Source organism: Zingiber officinale, chromosome 4A (genome assembly GCF_018446385.1).
Source record: "Zingiber officinale cultivar Zhangliang chromosome 4A, Zo_v1.1, whole genome shotgun sequence".
NCBI lineage: Eukaryota > Viridiplantae > Streptophyta > Magnoliopsida > Zingiberales > Zingiberaceae > Zingiber > Zingiber officinale.
The window spans coordinates 809,295-828,567 of record NC_055992.1 but is presented as its reverse complement, the minus strand read 5'-3'; the positions used below and the strand labels follow the sequence as shown (position 1 = coordinate 828,567).

The following is a 19,273-nucleotide window of genomic DNA, read 5'->3' as shown; positions in this document are numbered from 1 at the left end:
AACATTAGCCGGGAAAAACGCTTCCAAATAGGGCGATTCCTTCCTCTTCAGTTCCCCCCTTCCCCGCCCTTTTCCCCTTAAAATCTCGATCTCCGTCGTGTGGCCTCGGATGCGATCAGAAAAATGGGCGGGGTGAAGTCGGCGATGGCGGCGAGGCTCACCTTCTTCCCGCCCCACCCGCCGTCGTACGAGTTGGTGGTGGAGGACGAGGCGGCGGGGAGGCTGTCCATGGCCGGCGTGACGCCGCGCGAGGGCGTCGAGGTCCGGAGGCTGCGTACGGCTCGCGGGAGCGAGATCGTGGCATTGTACGTGAGCAACCCGGACGCGAAGCTCACCGTGCTTTACTCCCACGGGAATGCGGCCGACCTGGGTCAGATGTACGAGCTCTTCGTCGGTCTCAGCAATCACCTTCGCGTCAACTTGATGGGGTGAGCGGCTCGGCGATCGCCTGCCGATCGATATTGTTCTTGACCGGTTCTTTTTCTTCTTCCATTACCTTGTTCGCCTGTTTTTTTTTTTAATTTTTATTTTTATTGTTTCCTTGTGTAGACTTTATCTTTCTTTATTCTCTCTTTTAATTGTTATACTTCTTAAGAATCAAAGAACCTTTCCAAAATTGAGGAAATTGATGGCTAGTTAGTTGAAAATTTCATGAATTTGAATTTGGTGCACGTTTTTCTCTCAGACCTAATAATTCTACCAAAAAAAATCCATTTTGCAGAGACTATGAATAGATGTAAATGCGAACTCTCTGTATGAGCTTTACTGGATTGAACTTCTACAGCATGTCTTCTTTGATGTTAACATAAATGTTCCTCCTTTTAGTGCTCATTTCATCCTACACAGAGCCAAGCCATGCATTTCTGAAACAAAACCATCTCAGATATTGAGTGCACTACAGCGCTTTTGCTGGTGAAGGCAGTGTGTGCACTAATAAACCAATGACTCTATCTAGTCAAATTTTCATTTCTATTTCATAGAGGACAATTTAACTAAACTTGAAAATAAAAAGATTCAAAAGATATTTATGGTTTTGAATTTAAATAGGACAAGTTTAAATTCTTTTTGGTTTGCATCAGAAACTTCTTTTCTTGGACTGATGTAGCAAGCTAGGTATCAATAAGTTTCTGCCAAAATGTTGATTTGCATGTGCTAATTTTTCTCTATTGACAATTTAAAGGAAAAAAGGGAGTGATAAATTCAATGAAAGGCAGGGGTGCACATCTCTAACCCAAAATTGATAACAAAATCAGACCAAACAAATCCACACTAAATCATTTGTTTTATTGGTTTAGTTTCAGTTTGCATACTAAGAACACTTAGTGGTTTTGGTTTGGTTTGGTTTTGATTTGAACTTATACAAACTACTAAAACCAAACCACACTGTTCAGATTTTTCTAAGATGTAATATTATTGTAATTTTAATTATTAATTACAATACAATTGTTGTTTGGAAATGAGTTTTAATTGGTTTTAAGTTAAATTTTATTCATTTTTTGATTAGTTGTTTCAAAGTGAACCATACCGGAAATTTGAATTCAGTTTTAGTTTGGATTTTCTAACCAAAAATATTCCAGTTTAGTTTGATTTTCTTCACTAAACTGATAGATCAAAATGTGTCCACCCCTAATTAGAGTTAAGTTTTTGGTAATCAACAGCTCTTATGGCAAACTTGTTCCTAGGCTATTTAAACTGTTTCTCATTGTCTAAGCTGTTTTAATATTCTTGCCATCTGAAATGCACCAAAATCCATGTCTGTTGATTCACATTATGGAAATTCAGGTTTTATAGAATTTGTTTAATACTTTAATTGCAGATATGACTATTCAGGTTATGGCCAATCATCTGGAAAGGTTTGCCTTACATCTTTGTTACATGTTTACCTTAACCCTTGATGTTAACTTCAAGCGATGAAAATCAACATATGACTTTGTTTTCCTACAACCATTGCACTCCCAGGCCAGTGAGCATAACACGTACTCTGATATCGAGGCTGCTTACAGATGCCTCAAGGAGACATATGGAGCCGTGGAAGAAAACATTATCTTATACGGCCAGTCAGTTGGTAGTGGTCCTACTTTAGATTTAGCTTCTCAATTGCCTCAGTTAAGAGCTGTTGTTCTACATAGCCCTATCTTGTCTGGGCTCAATGTAATGTATCCTATGAAGCGGACATACTGGTTTGACATATATAAGGTTATCTCTCATCATTCTTTTATCCTATACTTTGGATCTTCATCTGTTGTAATGGGTTAAACATGAATCTTTCTTTCTTCTTCTTGCAGAACATTAATAAGATTCCATTAGTTACGTGTCCTGTGTTGGTAATTCATGTGAGTATTTGAAACTAACATTTGTCCTTAATTACTTAATTTTGCATCTCTCTGTCACTTTTTTGTATGTAATATATTTTTTCATGATACATTCTAGAACTGCTCAAACACTTTCTTGAGCCTTTTTAATTGGTTTGTAATCCCAATTGGCAAAACCGCAGAAAATAGTTAGAGCATTATTATATGTACCTAATTTTTATACTGGTGTCCTCTAAATCATATTTTAGTTATGTCATTGTTCTGAATGTTCTGCTCTTTTAAATATTTAATCACTGTTGAAATCCAAAGAGTAGTTTCTAATTTTGCACTAAATGGTCAAATGAATGACAATTTAGAGTAGGTTCTTTTTCCAAACTCTGCAGGCAGCCTTTGAATGTTTTCCTCGATTTTCCTCATTTTTTTTATGTTGAATATTTAGCTAGTGAACCCATGGTTCGTTACTATTTCTCCAACTATGTTGCCTTTTATTTATTTATTCTTCTTTTCCATGATATAGGAAAATTTGTTATATTTGACTATGAGAGAACTATATAGGCGATTGGTATTGTCAAAATGCAAAAGGTTTAAAATTTGCAATCATAACTTATTGCTTATGTAGGGAACAAAAGATGAAATTGTTGATTTTTCTCATGGAAAGCGTCTCTGGGAACTTTGCAAAGAAAAGTATGAGCCTTTATGGATCAATGGGGGCAACCACTGTGACTTGGAACTATTTCCTGATTTTATTAAGCACCTAAAAAAGTTCATATCAGTCGTAGAAAACTTACCTTCCAGAACTGATGAAACAATTTCCTTGAAAGAAATTGTAAACTCAGGTGTCACAGAGGCTTCTAAGACAAATCCCGACTGTTTAGAGTCTTCAAGGTTAAGCACAGATCAAACAGAATCGTCCAGATCCAGCACTGACCGGAAAGATAAATCAAAGAAGACAGAAGGCAGAGGAAAGTCGAGACCGAGCACTGACAAGAGAGAAAAATCAAGAAAAAGTGTTGATCACTCTGAACACATTAAGGATCCTGCTAACCAAGTAGAAAAACCAAGAAAAAGCATTGACTGGTATGTCAAAACTTAAAATTGGCTACGGTTCTTCTCTATTTTTTTTGCTAATCTATCTGAATATTGTGTCATGTGGATTTGCATGGTTCTTTCCTGACTGTTATAACAAATGATGGCAGCATTGGGGACATGATCAGATCGGTGGGCTTTTGCAATATTGATTGTTTGAAAGACACACATTCAGAGGTCAAGGAAATCTAAAGGTCATATTGTTGCTTGTTTTCTTTGTTTATTGGTTGGGCAGTTTCTTTTTATTATTCTTTCTTTTTCCTTTTTCCTTTTTGGAAGAAGCTGAGGAATGTCCTTTGCTTTTCAACCAATAAAACATTTGGCATGGGGTGTAGTTTTGGCTATTTTACTTAATCTTATGTACACGTTTCCTTGTTCCATCAGACAATTCTATGGTGTTTGCCAATAGTGTTGATAAGTGTTGGAACTTCATTCCATTTGGAATGGAAATTAATAAAATGTAAAAAAACAAGGAAGAGCTTAAAACCAGAAATGCTAAAGCTGGACTGCAGTTCTCATTAGCAAATTAGCAACATCTTAGCTTGCCTCATTGATCTCGTAATGCTACAGCCATGTAGGGCACCTCTTGCCTCTGAATAATTTTCAAATGTGAGAAGTTTTAGGAAACAAGGAGTGGAGATGGTGTGTAAGACTAAGGCAAAAGCTTGTGTGTGTTGCAGTAGGGCACAGTCTGGACTGGTTTTGTATCAAACCAAAACATTCTTAATATTTTCCCTTCTTCTAATGCATCCAGATATACATTTTGACCTTTCATACAAACAAGAGGAGAAGACTTCTGGAGCATTTCCGTGTATCATGCAAGAGAAAAGAAAAGGATATATTTTAACAGAAAGGAGGAAAATGATTCAGTCTTATCCACATTTGTAAATATTTTACTAAATACACCATGAAGCATAAAGATCAGATTCAGTGGCTAAAAATGACTGCTAACAAACTCGAAAAATAAAAACCCAATGGAGCAAACAAAATTAATAACTTAATCAAGATGCTGCAACTACAAGTCAACAGAAATTAATATGTTAATCAAAATGCTGAACTATATGCAAAAATTTGTGTCAGGTATGATAAGATACATCGACAGGGATGAGGCAAAGTGGAGTCTGATTTGATGAAAAGCTAATTGGCATCTGCAAAGTCTAGAAACAAAAAGATACACAGCATTAATTACAGATGATCTTAAAGTGTGAATGTGCAGCCTGCCTGCCAAGAATACCCAGAATAAGGTTCTTGATCAAGTTTGTTTGAACTCTTCTTATATATATATATTTCAACCAATTGATATTGATCACAGTATGGCTAATGGCTTTCAATTTCAAATCCCTAACCCACCAAAGAAACCCATGGTAAAAGATGCATCTAAATGTTCTCAAGATATATGGAAGATTGGAGAGAAAGGCTATGGTGAGCCTCATGACCAATTGAAGGACAAGGAAGAAATTCCAACTTTGCATCCAAACTTTATATATAAATGAGTCTAAGATTATTTTGAGCTACTTATGAGTGTACTCCCTGTTATTCTTTTTAATGCACTTACATGAAATAAAAAGCATTCTCAAAAATTTCCACACTCTTCTTCCTTTTTTTAACATATATTTTCTTCTAGAAGGCCTCACTATCAAATTTAAAGATACCTTACAATTATTAATAACCTCAAGTAATATTATAAGATCGAAATCTTAGCACGATTGAGCATTAGTGAGTTTGATTCCACAATAGTTTAAGAAAGTTAGGGGGGCCTCACGGGCGTCTTCTCTTCACAGAAAGTGACTTCATATATTTGCATCAGTGACACTGAAGTAAGCCATATATGATCCTCTCAAACAATAACTTGTCAGATTAAATTTTGTGGGATGATTTGTGGAATCAATTAGGGTTGAGGCCTTTTAGTATAGTGAAAAAGTGATTTAATTAATCCGAATAGTATTTAATGCTATTCTGCATGGAATTTTATATGGATAAAATCTTGAATAGTTTGGGAGACAAATACGGCTCCATGGTGCAGTTCAACAGTAGTGAAGACTGAACCTTTACAGAGAATGCAGAGCTCTCGTGGTGCTTTCTTAGCTTTTTAAATCATTTCCAACACCCTTCAAGATCCGGAATTAGTTGCAAGCATGCATCCCGGAATTGAATAGTCGCCGGTGGCAGATGCTTCTCGCTCTCACCTCCAACTCTGGTACCATCGTTCATGGCTCACAGCAGCGGTAGCATTCCATGCTTCAGCTTCGCCGCCGCCGCAGCTGCCACTATCTCCGGAATTGCTGCAGCAGAAGAAGAGCAAGCCAGGCTGAGGGGGGTGGCAGCGGAGGAGGAGAGGAGGAAGAGGAGGATGGCGTCGAACAGAGAGTCGGCGCGGCGGTCGCGGATGAGGAAGCAGAGTCAGCTGGCGGAGCTGTGGTCGCAGGCGGCGCGTCTCCGGTCGGCCAACCGCCGGCTGCTGGAGGAGTTGAACAGGGTGATGAGGGAGCGTGACGAGGTCCTGGTGGAGAACGGCCGGCTGAGGAAACGCGAAACGGAGCTGGAAAAGAAGCTGAAGAAGCTGCAAGCTCCGGCCAGTGGTGGTTGTGTTCCAGGGAATTAATTATCAGGAAGAAGAAGAAGTATATATTCTGGTCTGATAGAGAGTTTAATTACAGAGTGATCAAGAAATCATACATATAATCGATTCCTCCTTTCTTCTCTTCTTCGTTCTGTTTCTTCATCGCTGAGAAATTCATCTGATGTTGCTGTATGCAATTGAGGGTGATTCTGTCCAAATCGGAGACGGTGGTACGCTGGGTGAGTGACTCAACTCTGAGCTGGAAGACAATACACTTAAGTCAGAATCAGCTTAGAAAGGGGAAGAAGATGACTAGGAAAATAGTAGAACAGTAGGGCAGATGTGTAGGTATGTATGTACTTACCTAATCAATAGAGAAGACCCTCTTTTTATACCATCTCTCATAACTTTCATAATAATAAGTGTGTCAGAATATGTCGGGTAATGAAGAATGTAAGACCGCTATTAGAGGAAGGTTTCGTTACGTATATATGTCAGGTGATATGGGTTATGATAGGCCGGCCCGGCGGATGATGTAGAGTCATGGGTGAGTGGATAAGTAATAGGATATGGGATGACCAAATAAAAACTTTCTGCAAGTGCTCGGTCAGATAAAGTTCGACCGAGCATAAAGACACTTAGCCTTATACAACTTTTAGTATATTTCCGACCGAATTATGGCCGAGCGAGCACCAATATGCTCATATACGCTCAGCCGGACAAAGCCCGACCGAGCGTAAAGGTACTTAGCCTTATATAACTTTTAGTACATTATCGGTCGAGTTAAGGCCAAGCGAGCACTAGTGTGCTCATATACGCTTGGTCGGACAAAGCCCGACCGAACGTAAAAGTATTTAGCCTTATACAGCTTTTTAGTACATTCTTGGCCAAGTTAAGGCCGAGCGAACATCAATGTACTCATATACGCTTGGCCGGACAAAGCCCGACCGAACGTAGAGGTATTTAGCCTTATACAACTTTTTAGTACATTCCTGGCCGAGTTAAGGCTGAGCGAACATCAATGTACTCATATACGCTCGGCCGGATAAAGCCCGACCGAGCGTAAAGACACTTAGCCTTATACAGCTTTTAGTACATTCCTGGCCAAGTTAAGGCCGAGTGATCACCAATGTGCTCATATAGGCTCGGCTGGACAAAGCCTGACCGAGTGTAAAGACACTTAGCCTTATACAACTTTTAGCACATTTCCGGCCGAGTTAAGGCCGAGCGAGCACCAATATGCTCATATACGCTCATCCGGACAAAGCCCGACCGAGCGTAAAGACACTTAACCATATACAACTTTTAGTACATTCCCGATCGAGTTAAGGCCGAACGAGCACCAATGTGCTTACATACGCTCGTCCGGGCAAAGGCTGACCGAGCGTAAAGGCACTTAGCCTTATACAGCTTTTAGTACATTCTCGGCCAAGTTAAGGCCGAGTGAGCACTAATGTGTCCGAACAAAGCCCGACCGAGCGTAAAGACACTTAGTCTTATACATCATTTAGTACATTTCTAGTCGAGTGAAGGCCGAGCAAGCATCAATGTGCTTATATATGCTCGGCTGGGCAAAACCCGGTCGAGTATAAAGGCACTTAACCTTACAAAGCTTTTAGTATATTACCAGCTAAGTGAAGGTCGAGCGAGCACTGATGTGCTCACATACACTCTGTCGGACAAAGCCCGACCGAATATAAAGGTGCTCACCGTTATAGAGCTTATAGTACATTTCCGGCCGAAACATGCCTAACAAAAGGTACTTTTAATATATATGCAATCGGCTTGAATGACCGATCGAGACACATATAACAAAGGGTATTCTTATTATATATGTGGTCAGCTTAAATGACCGGCCAGAACATGTTTAACAGAGGGTATTCTCATTATATATGCGATTGACTAAATGACCGGTCGAGACATGCTCTACAGAAGTACATAAGTATGGTAGCTTGGCAGATTTGGCGGAAAATATCTTCTAGAAGCTTCTTTAGTTATAGTGACGTGTTCTTATGCATACTTCATCAGGAATATGAGTCACAAATGACAAAAGAGGTACATTTAGGGTACAAAAAAGATTCCTTAAAAAATTATTGCACGAAGCCTAGAAGATGACTTTATCTTTTAACAAACTCTAACAAACAGGGGACCACCTCATGACTACGGAGGTTATATGAGATAGTAGAAAAAGGGGAATCCTCTCCTTTGCAAGGAAGCAAGTGTTGGGGTTGCAAGGTTGCAAACATAGTCCTTCAATCTTACAGCAAGTTCTAGCATCCAAACTCTGTTTCTAAGTACTTCCATTACTGTACTTCTTCTTTTTTCACCTTGGGGAGAGAAACTGACTTGAGCGTTGGAGGGCCTAGCTAGGGATCACCACCTTAGTCTTAGGTCACTAACACTTTGTTAACTCTTCTCACTATACGTAGGATCGTTGAGGAGTTCTTCCTTCAAGAGGTGGTCTGCATCAGAGATTACTATTCATCGAGGCTAGCTCACCACCTCGCAGGTTTCAGACAAGATCAACCTTAATTAAACTTTTCAATAACATAATTAAATTTTTTATTTTTGACAACTTAATTATTTTTTTTAATTTTTAACAACTTAATTAAAATGATTTTAACAACCTAATTAAATTTTTAACTTGATTTTTAACAATTTAATTAAATTTTTAACTTAATTGAACTTTCAACAACTTAATTAAATTTTTTCCATAACTTTTTTATACAACTTAATTAATTTTTTTTTAACTTAATTTTTTTTTAAAGCCTTAATTTTTTTTTTTGAACTCAAACAACTCAATTTTTTTAAAAAAACCCCGAGTACTTGGACGGCATCCAGGCGCCCTGCCCCATGTTGCCCTTGGTTTTTGTTAGGGGCCCCTGGTATAGGGGTCCGGCTGCCCTGTTCCGTCGCAAGATCGAGGCACTCGGATACAGTCTGAGCGCCCCGACCACACCTATATAAGCGGACCAACAGACACCCCTTTTATTTGCCTCACTACATTTTGCAAAGAGTCTTCATTGAACTCTTCAAAGCAAAAGTGGAAAAATAAAATTTTGTTCCCACAAAAATATTAAACTTTTATTCCTCTGATTTTTGAGCCGCGTTGTTGAGGATCAATCGAGGTCATCATTTCTATTACAAATATTCACGATGCGTTAGTAATATTTGAAACTTAAAATTTATTTTTTTGTTTGTCTAAATTAGAATTTTATAAACCATTGTCAGTAAAATTATAAGTGATGTGTTTTTCCCACCTCAAAACTCACGTCATAAATTGATTCACAATGGTTTATAACCATTGCCAATAAAATTATAACCGTTGTGTTAATCCTGCCTAAAACTCCATCGAAAATTAGGAGCGTTAAAACATGACAGCAAAAGTTTTTAGCCCCAATGCCCCTGTTCAGGAAAAGTAAAGCTTCCATCCTCTGTCATAGCTGGATTCCTCCCCTTTGATCTCATTGTTGTGCCCAAAGGATGTCCACATATCTTCACAATGACATGATATTGTCTACTTTGGGCCTAGACCCTCATGGATTTGCTCTTGGACTTTTCCCAAAAGACCTCATGCCAATGGAGATATTCTATATCCTTTTAAACCCATGATCTTTACAAAATCTTTTCAATATGAGACTTTGATTGAACCCCAACAATCCTCCCCTCAAACGAAGGACCATAATTACTCTCATGGTCCGGGCCTCCCCGCGAGCATCCGATCACCCTGACCTGCTTCGGGCCTCCTAGCGAACATCCGCATTCGGTCACCCTGACCTGCTCTGGGCCTCCCCACAAGCATCCGCATCTGGTGAACTTAACCTACTTTGGGTCTCTACGCAAGCATCCGGTCACTTAGACCTACTTCGGGTCTCCCCACGAGCATCCGGTCACTCATGAGTAGCTCTGGGCTTATCCTCAATTTTGTTCAAGGCTACCCCACATGACATCTGGTTTGGACCATGACTTTGATGCCATTTGTTGCGCAAAGACGGGGCAACACCTCTCAACCTCTAACGTGCGGAAGAAGAGGAAGAGAGAAAGAGATCATACGTAGCAACTAGACAAAGACGCACAAAAGGAGAGCAAACATGAGGAAGGAGAAGAAGAAGAAGAGGAAGAAGAAGAAAAATTACCGTGGTTTAGCGGCGTGCCTACTCCACAAAAACGACCGAAGTTTTATTAGAATTCTCTCTACACAAGAGAATCATATTACATGATTCTTGTGATTATTGTTGTACAATAGGTTTACAATGATCCCTATAAATAATGCATAAACCCTAGACTCATTAAAATCATAATAGAATTTTGTTATGAAAAATCGTAACAGAATTCTATTATGAAAAACTGTAACAAAATTCTATTATATAAAATCGTAATAGAATTTTATTACGGAAAATCTTAATAGATTTTTCTTCCATAGCATTCATCTCATTGGCCTTCATCCAAATATGAGCTAGCCACTCGTAAACAATCTCCACCTTGACTGATATTCACCCCTTCGAAGAACACGAGGATCTGAATAAAGCTCCATCTAAATTTCTGGGTATGGGCTTTCTTCCTCTAATATCTAGAGATATGGACTAAGTTCAAGCAATGCTTGAACTTCTCTGTGGTCACTGGCTTTGTCAGCATGTCTGCAGCAGAAGAAGAGCAAAAGAGGCTGAGTGGGGTGGCAGTGGAGGAGGAGAGGAGGAAGAGGATGATGGCGTCGAACAGGGAGTCGGCGCGGCGGTCGCGGATGAGGAAGCAGAGTCAGCTGGCGGAGCTGTGGTCGCAGGCGGTGCGTCTCCGGTCGGCCAAATGCCTGCTGTTGGAGGAGTTGAACGGGGTGATGAGGGAGCGTGATGAGGTCCTGGTGGAGAACGACAGGCTGAGGAAACACGAAATGGAGCTGGAAAAGAAGCTGGAGAAGCTGCAAGCTCCGGTCGGTGGTGGTTGTGTTCCAGGGAATTAATTATCAGGAAGAAGAAGTATATATTCTGATCTGATAGAGGGTTTAATCATAGAGTGATCAAGAAATCATACATATAATCGAGTCCTCCTTTCTTCTCTTCTTCGTTCTATTTCTTCATCGCTGAGAAATTCATCTGATGTTGTTGTATGAACTTGAGGGCGATCCTGTCTAAATCGGAGACGGTGGTACGCTGGGTGAGTGACTCAGCTCTGAGCTGGAAGACAATACACTTAAGTTAGAATCAACTTAGAAAAGGGGAAGAAGATGAACAGTAAAATAGTAGAAGAGTATTGTAGGTGTGTGTGCATGCATATGCGTACTTAACTAACGGAGAAGATCCTTTTTTATACCGTCTCTCATAACTTCCGCAATAATAGGTGTGAATATATCTAGTGTCAGAATATGTTGGTAATGAAGATTGTAAGACCACTATTAGAGGAAGGTTTCGTTGCGTGTATAAGTCAGATGATATGGGTTATGATAGGCCGCCGGCCCGACAGATGATGTAGAAGTCATGGATGAGTGGATAAGTAATAGGATGGATGAACAAATAATGCTTTCTGCAAGTGCTTGGTTGGACAAAGCTCAACCGAGCGTAAAAACACTTAGCCTTATATAACTTTTAGTATATTCCCGACCGAGTTAAGGCCGAGCGAGCACCAATGTGCTCATATACGCTCGGCCGGAGAAAGCTGTTGGTGCGATTAACACTAACGGTCTAACCCAGGTTTTGATGAATGACAAAATAGGCTAGGTTAGTTTTGTTATTGACCTAACACTCTGACCGAGTGTGCAGGAGAAGTCCAGACAGGTCGACGGACTGACCTGATGTTTGGTACGAAGCCCAGCTAGGTCAACGGGCCGACCGGATAGCTGGCATGAAGTCCAAACGGGTCGACGGGCTGACCGGACTTTGGCACGAAGCCCAGCTAGGTCGATGGGCTGACCGGATAGCTGGCACGAAGTCCAGATGGGTCGAAGGACTGACCGGATGTCTGGCAGGTAAGTTGAGATAAATCACTGGAGGAGAGTGACTGTGAGGACGCGTTCCCGGGAAGGGAACTTAGGTGTCGATCCGACTTAGAACTATTTCGAAACTCTACGTCTAGATCTTGATTAGATTCCGGTCTCGGAGAGACGGAATCTAATTAATACTATTTCTGCTTATTATAACTGTGTTAATAATATGTTTTGCAGGAGATATAAGTACCTCGGACTAACGTTTTCTTGCAGGAAGGAAGCTGCTGGAAATCAAGGTCCGGGCGCCCGGAAGGTACCCAGGCGCCCGGAGGTCCGGGTGCCCGGGAGGTACCCGGGTGCCCGGAGGCAAACTTTTATCCCCAACGTCACTGTGCCACGTGGAGTTCGCTGGTTGGCTCAGCTACGTCATGGGCAGGGCGCCCTGAAGGTTCCAGGTGCCCCGAACCTCCTATATAAGGAGGGTCAAGGCTGAAGCTCCAACAACAACTCAAAATTCACTCTCGTGTGCTCCTGCGACACTGCGAAAAGATCTCCGACGAAGTTTTGTTTTCTTTCCTGCATTATTTTCTTAACTGTCGGTTTTCTTTCACTACATAATTCTTGTACGTAGTTTGTAATAAGTTTCTAATTATTAGTGATTGTCCATCAAAAACACCCTTGTGTGCGGGCCTTGGAGTAGGAGTCGTCAAAGGCTCCGAACCAAGTAAAAGAACTTGTGTTAGCCCTGCTCTTCTTTTCCTTATTCTTTTTTTTTCCGTTGTTAAACTCTTTACGAAAGTCTTTTAAATCGCTATTCACCCCCTCTAGCGGAACTTACCATCCAATAGTGGTATCAGAGCGGGTACCGCTCTGACTTGGTGCAACCACCAATCAGACAAGGGGTGGGGGGGGTGAAACTTTCCTTTTTCTCGTTTTCAGCTTTCAATTTTTCGCATAATTCCAAACTGGTATTATTACCTTTTTAGAATTTTTTTTCGTTGCAATTAAATCTAAATTGGTGCAACACCAATTTAGTTTTTTTATTCTTAATTCTTCCCGCACTACTAATCCAAGACCAAGTCTTGGGATTTTGTTTGTCGTTGCTTTATTGTGTGCAGGGTCATCATGTCTCAGATCGAAGGTTTCAGTATGGTACGTCCTCCCCTATTCAACGGGGATGATTTTCTGTACTGGAAGAAAAGAATGGAAGTCTACCTGAAGACGGACTTCGACCAATGGCTCAGCATCATAAAAGCCTATAGAGCACCAGTTGACAACTCCGGAAATCTACTTGATCCGGAACAATGGACTTCGGACATAAAGAAAAAAACATCGACGGAGGTGTGAATGTCTTAGTGTCAGAATATGTTGGTAATGAAGAATGTAAGACCGCTATTAGAGGAAGGTTTCGTTGCATATATATATCAGGTGATATGGGTTAGATAGGCCACTGGCCCGGCAGATGATGTAGAAGTCATGGATGAGTGGATAAGTAATAGGATATGGGATGACCAAATAAAGCTTTCTGCAAGTGCTTGGTCGGGCAAAGCTCAACCAAGCGTAAAGACACTTAGCCTTATACAACTTTTAGTATATTCCCGACCGAGTTAAGGCCGAGTGAGCACCAATGTGCTCATATATGCTCGGCCGGACAAAGCCAGACCGAGCGTAAAAGTGCTTAGCCTTATACGGCTTTTAGTACATTCCCGGTCGAGTTAAGGCTGAGAGAGCACCAATGTGCTCATATACGCTTGGTTGGACAAAGCCCCACCAAGCGTAAAGGTACTTAACCTTATACAGCTTTTTAGTACATTCCCGGTCGAGTTAAGGCCGAGTGAGCACCAATGTACTCACATATGCTAGGCCGAACAAAGCTCGACCGAGCGTAAAAACACTAAGCCTTATACAACTTTTAGCATTCCCGGCCAAGTTAAGGTCGTGTGAACACTAATGTGCTCATATACACTCATCCGGACAAAGCTCGACCGAGCGTAAAGGCACTTAGCTTTATACAACTTTTAGTATATTTCTGGTCAAGTGAAGGCCAAGTGAGCATCAATGTGCTCATATATGCTCGACCGGGCAAAGTCCGTTCGAGTATAAAGGCACTTAACCTTATAAAGATTTTAGTATATTACTGGCCGAGTGAAGGTCGAGCGAGCACCGATGTGCTCACATACGCTTGGTCGGACAAAGCCCAACCGAACATAAAGGTGCTCAGCCTTATAAAGCTTATAGTACATTTCCGGCCGAAACATACCAAACAAAATATACTCTTATATATATGCGATCAGCTTGAATGACCAGTCGAGACACATTTAACAAAGGGTATTCTTATTATATATATGGTCGGCTTAAATGACCGGCCATAACATGTTTAATAGAGGGTATTCTCATTGTATATGTGATCGGCTAAATGACCGGTCGAGACATGCTCTACAAAAGTACATAAGTATGACAGCCTAACAAATTTGGCGAGAAATATCTTCTAGAAGCTTCTTCAGTTATAGTGACGTGTTCTTATGCATACTTCATCAGGAATATGAGTCACAAATGACAAAAGAGGTACATCTGGGGTACAAAAAAGATTCCTTAAAGGATTATTGCACGAAGCCTAGAAGATGACTTCATCTTCTAACAAACTCTAACAAACCGAGGACCACTGCATGACTACGGAGGTTATATGAGATAATAGAAAAAGGGAATCCTCTCCGTTGGCAAGGAAGCAAGTTCTAGCATCCAAACTCTGTTTCTAAGTACTTCCATTACTGTACTTCTTCTTTTTTCACTTTCGAGAGAGGAACTGACTTGAGCGTCGGAGGGCCTAGCCAGGGGTCCCCACCCTAGTCTTAGGTCACGAACGCTTTGTTGGCTCTTCTCACTATGCGCAGTATCCTTGAGGAGTTCTTCCAGATCTTCAAGAGGTCGTCTACATCAGAAATCACCATTCATCGGGGCTAGCGCACCACCTCGACAAGATCAACCTTAATTAAACTTTTCAATAACTTAATTAAAATTTTAATTTTTAACAACTTAATTAAAATTTTGATTTTAACAACATAATTAAAATTTTAACTTGATTTTTAACAATTTAATTAAATTTTTAACTTAATCTTTCAACAACTTAATTAATTTTTTTTCATAAATTTTTAATATAACTTAATTAAATTTTTTTAACTTAAAATTTTTTTCAAAGCCTTAATGTGAACTCAAACAACTCAATTTTTTTTTTAAAAAAAAACCCGGGTACCTGGATAGCGTCCAGGCACCTTGCCCCATGCAACCCTTGGTTTTTGGTATAGGGGTCAAGGAGCCCCGCTCCATCACAAGGTCTAGGCGCCCGGACACAGTCCGAGCTCCCAGACCATGCCTATATAAGCGGGCCAGCATGCACCCCTTTTCCTTGCCTCACTACATTTTGCAAAGAGTCTTCATTGAACTCTTCAAAGCAAAAGTGGAAAAATAAAATTTTGTTCCCACAATAATATTAAACTTTTATTCCTCCGATTTTTGAGCCGCGTTGCTGAGGATTAACCGAGGTCATCATTTCTATTATAAATATTCACGATACGTCAGTAATATTTGAAACTTAAATTTTATTTTCTTTGTTTGTCTAAATTAGAATTTTATAAACCATTATCAGTAAAATTATAAGTGATTTGTTTTTCCCACCTCAAAACTCGCGTCATAAATTGATTCACAATGGTTTATAGCCGTTGTCAATAAAATTATAACCGTTGTGTTAATCATGCCTAAAAACTTCGTCGAAAATTGAGAGCGTCAAAACATGACATCAAAAGTTTTTATCCCCAATGCCCCTGTTCAAGAAAAGTAAAGCTTCCATCCTCCTCCGTCATGGCTGGATTCCTCCCCTTCTGTCTCGTTGTTGTGCCCAAAGGATGCTCACATATCTCCATAATGACATGATATTGTCCACTTTGGGCCTATGCCACCATGACTTTGCTCTTGGGCTCTCCCCAAAAGGCCTCATGCCAATGAAGAAATCCTACATCCTTTTAAACCTATGATCTTTACCAAATCTTTCCAATGTGAGACTTTGATTGAACCCCAACAATCCTCCCCTCAAACGAAGGACCACAATTAATCTCATGGTCTGGGCCTCCCCGCGAGCATCCAGTCACCTTGACATGCTCCGGGCTTCCCCGTGAGTATCCACATCCGGTCACCCTGACTTGCTCTGGGCCTCCCCGCAAGCATCCACATCCGGTCAACCTGACCTACTTTGGGCCTCTCGGCAATTAATCTCATGGGCTGGGCCTCCCCGCGAGCATCCAGTCACCTTGACCTGCTCCGAGCTTCCCCGTGAGCATCCACATCCGGTCACCCTGACTTGCTCCGGGCCTCCCCGCAAGCATCCACATCCGGTCAACCTGACCTACTTTGGGCCTCTCCGCAAGCATCCAATCACCCCTGACCTACTTCGGGCATCCCCACGAGCATCCGGTCACTCATAACTAGCTTCGGGCCTACTCTCAACTTCATTCAAGGCTACCCCACATGACATCTGGTTTGGACCATGGCTCTGATACCATTTGTTGCGCAAAGAGGGGGCAATACCTCTCAACCTCTAACGTGCGAAAGAAGTGGAAGAGAGAAAGAGATCGCATGGAGCAACAAGATAAAGACGCACAAAAGGAGAGCAAACATGAGGAAGGAGAATAAGGAGAGGAGGAAGAAGAAGAATTACCGTGGTTTGGCGGCATGCCTACTCCATAAAAATGATCGAAGCTTTATTAGAATTATCTCTACACAAGAGAATCACATTACATGATTCTTGTGATTATTGTTAAGCAATAGGTTTACAATGATCCTTATAAATAATGCATAAATCCTAGATCCGGTAAAGTTATAACAGAATTTTGTTATGAAAAATTGCAACAGAATTCTGCTATGAAAAATCGCAACAGAATTCTATTTTATATATTTACAATTCGTGCTTTCAAATGTTGTATGGGGCTTCTCCGCCTCCGACTTTGCTCGAAGAAGAAGACTTTACTAGTGCTTACATTGCCTTGGATTAGCTTGATATATATATATATATATATATATATATATATATATATATATATATATATATATATATATTTTGAGTCATCAATAACGTAACATATCTTCGCCATGCATGCTCAACCCCTATATATTAATTAACTTGATAATTTCAAACAAATTAAATATCATAATCAATCCTAACAAATAAAATCAATCGGGCATGACCAAAGCCTAGTTGAGCCAAGTCCACGCGATAAGATGAGTGAGTCAAGTCTAATCAATGAATGAAGATCTACATAATAATAATAATAATATCATTAACTCAGTACTTTTTTAGTAATGAAGTTGGCCGTCCTTAATTAGCACGATTTGTGATAAGCACAAATATATTCATATAGACACACATCATGATTGAGATCATGTAAATATGACAATTAAATCAAATAAAATATCAATAATTTTTTTTATTGATTTGCACTTATCCAATCTAATAATTATATATTGATGATGCACAAATGAATTAAACTACCTTGTATAAATGAAGAGCATGTTATTAATGAAATTGACCGATAAGCACAAATAAATTATACAAGGAATGAGATCGTCTAAATATAAATATATATGACAATTAAATGAAATAAAATATCTATAAATTTGGTATATATAGATTTACACTGATCCAATTTCGTAATATATAAACGAATTAAGAGCATGCATGCAGCCGTACGTTTAATATAATTAATTACTCTTCTTCATCAAGTTTCTGCGAATTCTGCATCCATGGCGAATTTTTTGTTAGCTTTCCTCCTCCTCCTGCTGCTACGGCTAGAACACTGCTACGGCGAGCCGATGGCGTCATATGAGCAGTCGTCGATGCTGATTTCCGCCGGCGGGCAGCATAAACGGCACCGCCGTTTGGGGTTACTGTTCCCGGAGTGGGTGGCGGCGGCCGACTGGAAGCTGCTGGCGGATTCGGACTTGAATCCGGATCTCGTGGTGGCGCAGGATGGCTCCGGCGACTACAGATCCATTGTAGAAGCCGTGGCGGCTGTGCCCAAGGAGAGGGGAGGAAGCACGACGAGGTTTGTGATATACGTGAAGGCCGGCGTCTACAAAGAGTACGTGGAGATTCCTAGCTCGATGGAGAATTTAATGATGACCGGCGACGGGATAGATGCTACCGTGGTGACCGGGAACAGGAGCGTTAAAGATGGCTACCGGACCTTCCAAACGCCCACCTTCGGTTAGTTATGAATATATAAATAATCAATTGATTTAATTTACTAGGTAAGAAATTAATTAATTAATATGCTGAGAATATATATATATATTCTCATATTAATTAATATGTTTACGATCGACTAACAGTTAGTTGTAGTTTTTTTACCAGCGAACTAGTTGAATTAATTGCAAAATTAAACAGAAACTGCGACGTCCACTCCCAAACACAATTCTACCGAAACTGCGACGTCTACGGAACCATCGACTTCATCTTCGGCAACGCCGCTGTTGTCTTCCAGAACTGCAACCTCTGCGTTAGGCGGCCAATGAGCGGCCAGAAGAACACAGTGACGGCTCAGGGCAGGAACAGCTCGGACCAGACCACCGGCATATCGATCCACAACTCCGTCGTGGCTGCAGCGTCGGACCTCGCGCCGGTGCAGGGGTTATTCAAGACGTACCTCGGCCGGCCGTGGGGGAACTATTCGAGGACGGTGGTGATGAAGACGGAGCTAGGGGACTTGATCGACCCAGCGGGGTGGTTGGAGTGGGACGACCGCCCCCCACCGGACACATTGTACTACGGGGAGTTCATGAACACTGGCGCCGGCGCCGACACGAGTAGGAGGGTGACTTGGCCCGGTTATCACGTGATCAATAACTCGTCTGAAGCTGAAAAATTCACTGTCGGAAGCTTCTTGTCTGGTGACTCGTGGATACCAGCCACTAACATTCCTTTCACGTCGGGCCTATAAATTAATTATACATGGTGCTATATAAATAAAGGGGCAAATTGGAAAATTTAATAAATTGTGTTTCTAGGTAAAAAAAATTGCAAGTTACTTTGTTCTATCTTCGAGTCATCTTGCCGTATAATCATTGCGCAATCCATTATTGCAAACCCTCCATCTGATCACGTGGCTCCTAATTACTCGTCCGAATATGGCACGGTGTACCAGTTGAATATGATCTCCGATATCCAACAGATCTCTTGGTTCTTCAATCTCTAGCTTTTCTTGATCAGCATCAGCATGGGAACAAATTAAAGGACGTTGTGGACCTTACCTTCTCGATCGTTGCTGGTTCTTCCTCAAAGTGTTATAAAGCAACCACTGAACGCCGCCACCAACTCTCCCTTCTTCGCCGGACAAGATACAGGCATGCATT

The 19,273-nt window shown here is 40.9% G+C and overlaps 3 protein-coding genes across 3 annotated transcripts; all 3 read left to right on the top strand.

Annotated features, from left to right (window-relative positions):
* Positions 1-3,864, top strand: LOC121969161 (alpha/beta hydrolase domain-containing protein 17B-like). The gene is made up of 6 exons (XM_042519110.1): positions 1-428; positions 1,817-1,853; positions 1,960-2,196; positions 2,286-2,333; positions 2,932-3,389; positions 3,509-3,864. Exons 1-6 carry the CDS (start codon positions 124-126, stop codon positions 3,588-3,590), a joined length of 1,167 nt encoding a protein of 388 aa, XP_042375044.1. The 5' UTR covers positions 1-123; the 3' UTR covers positions 3,591-3,864.
* Positions 3,865-5,284: 1,420 nt separating this feature from the next.
* On the top strand, positions 5,285-6,102 carry LOC121973037 (basic leucine zipper 43-like). The gene has a single exon (XM_042524634.1). It carries the CDS (start codon positions 5,608-5,610, stop codon positions 5,998-6,000), a length of 393 nt encoding a protein of 130 aa, XP_042380568.1. The 5' UTR covers positions 5,285-5,607; the 3' UTR covers positions 6,001-6,102.
* Positions 6,103-17,665: 11,563 nt separating this feature from the next.
* On the top strand, positions 17,666-18,861 carry LOC121969089 (pectinesterase-like). Its single transcript, XM_042519013.1, has 2 exons — positions 17,666-18,132; positions 18,276-18,861. Exons 1-2 carry the CDS (start codon positions 17,666-17,668, stop codon positions 18,859-18,861), a joined length of 1,053 nt encoding a protein of 350 aa, XP_042374947.1.
* Positions 18,862-19,273: the final 412 nt, after the last annotated feature.

Coding starts and splice junctions, on each gene's coding strand:
- LOC121973037 (XM_042524634.1), top strand. CDS start 5,608: ATGGCTCACAGCAGCGGTAGCATTCCATGCTTCAGCTTCGCCGCCGCC.
- LOC121969161 (XM_042519110.1), top strand. CDS start 124: ATGGGCGGGGTGAAGTCGGCGATGGCGGCGAGGCTCACCTTCTTCCCG. Junction 2,197..2,285: donor ACTGGTTTGACATATATAAG/GTTATCTCTCAT, acceptor TTCTTCTTGCAG/AACATTAATAAGATTCCATT. Junction 2,334..2,931: donor GTCCTGTGTTGGTAATTCAT/GTGAGTATTTGA, acceptor TTGCTTATGTAG/GGAACAAAAGATGAAATTGT.
- LOC121969089 (XM_042519013.1), top strand. CDS start 17,666: ATGGCGAATTTTTTGTTAGCTTTCCTCCTCCTCCTGCTGCTACGGCTA. Junction 18,133..18,275: donor CAAACGCCCACCTTCGGTTA/GTTATGAATATA, acceptor TTTTTTTACCAG/CGAACTAGTTGAATTAATTG.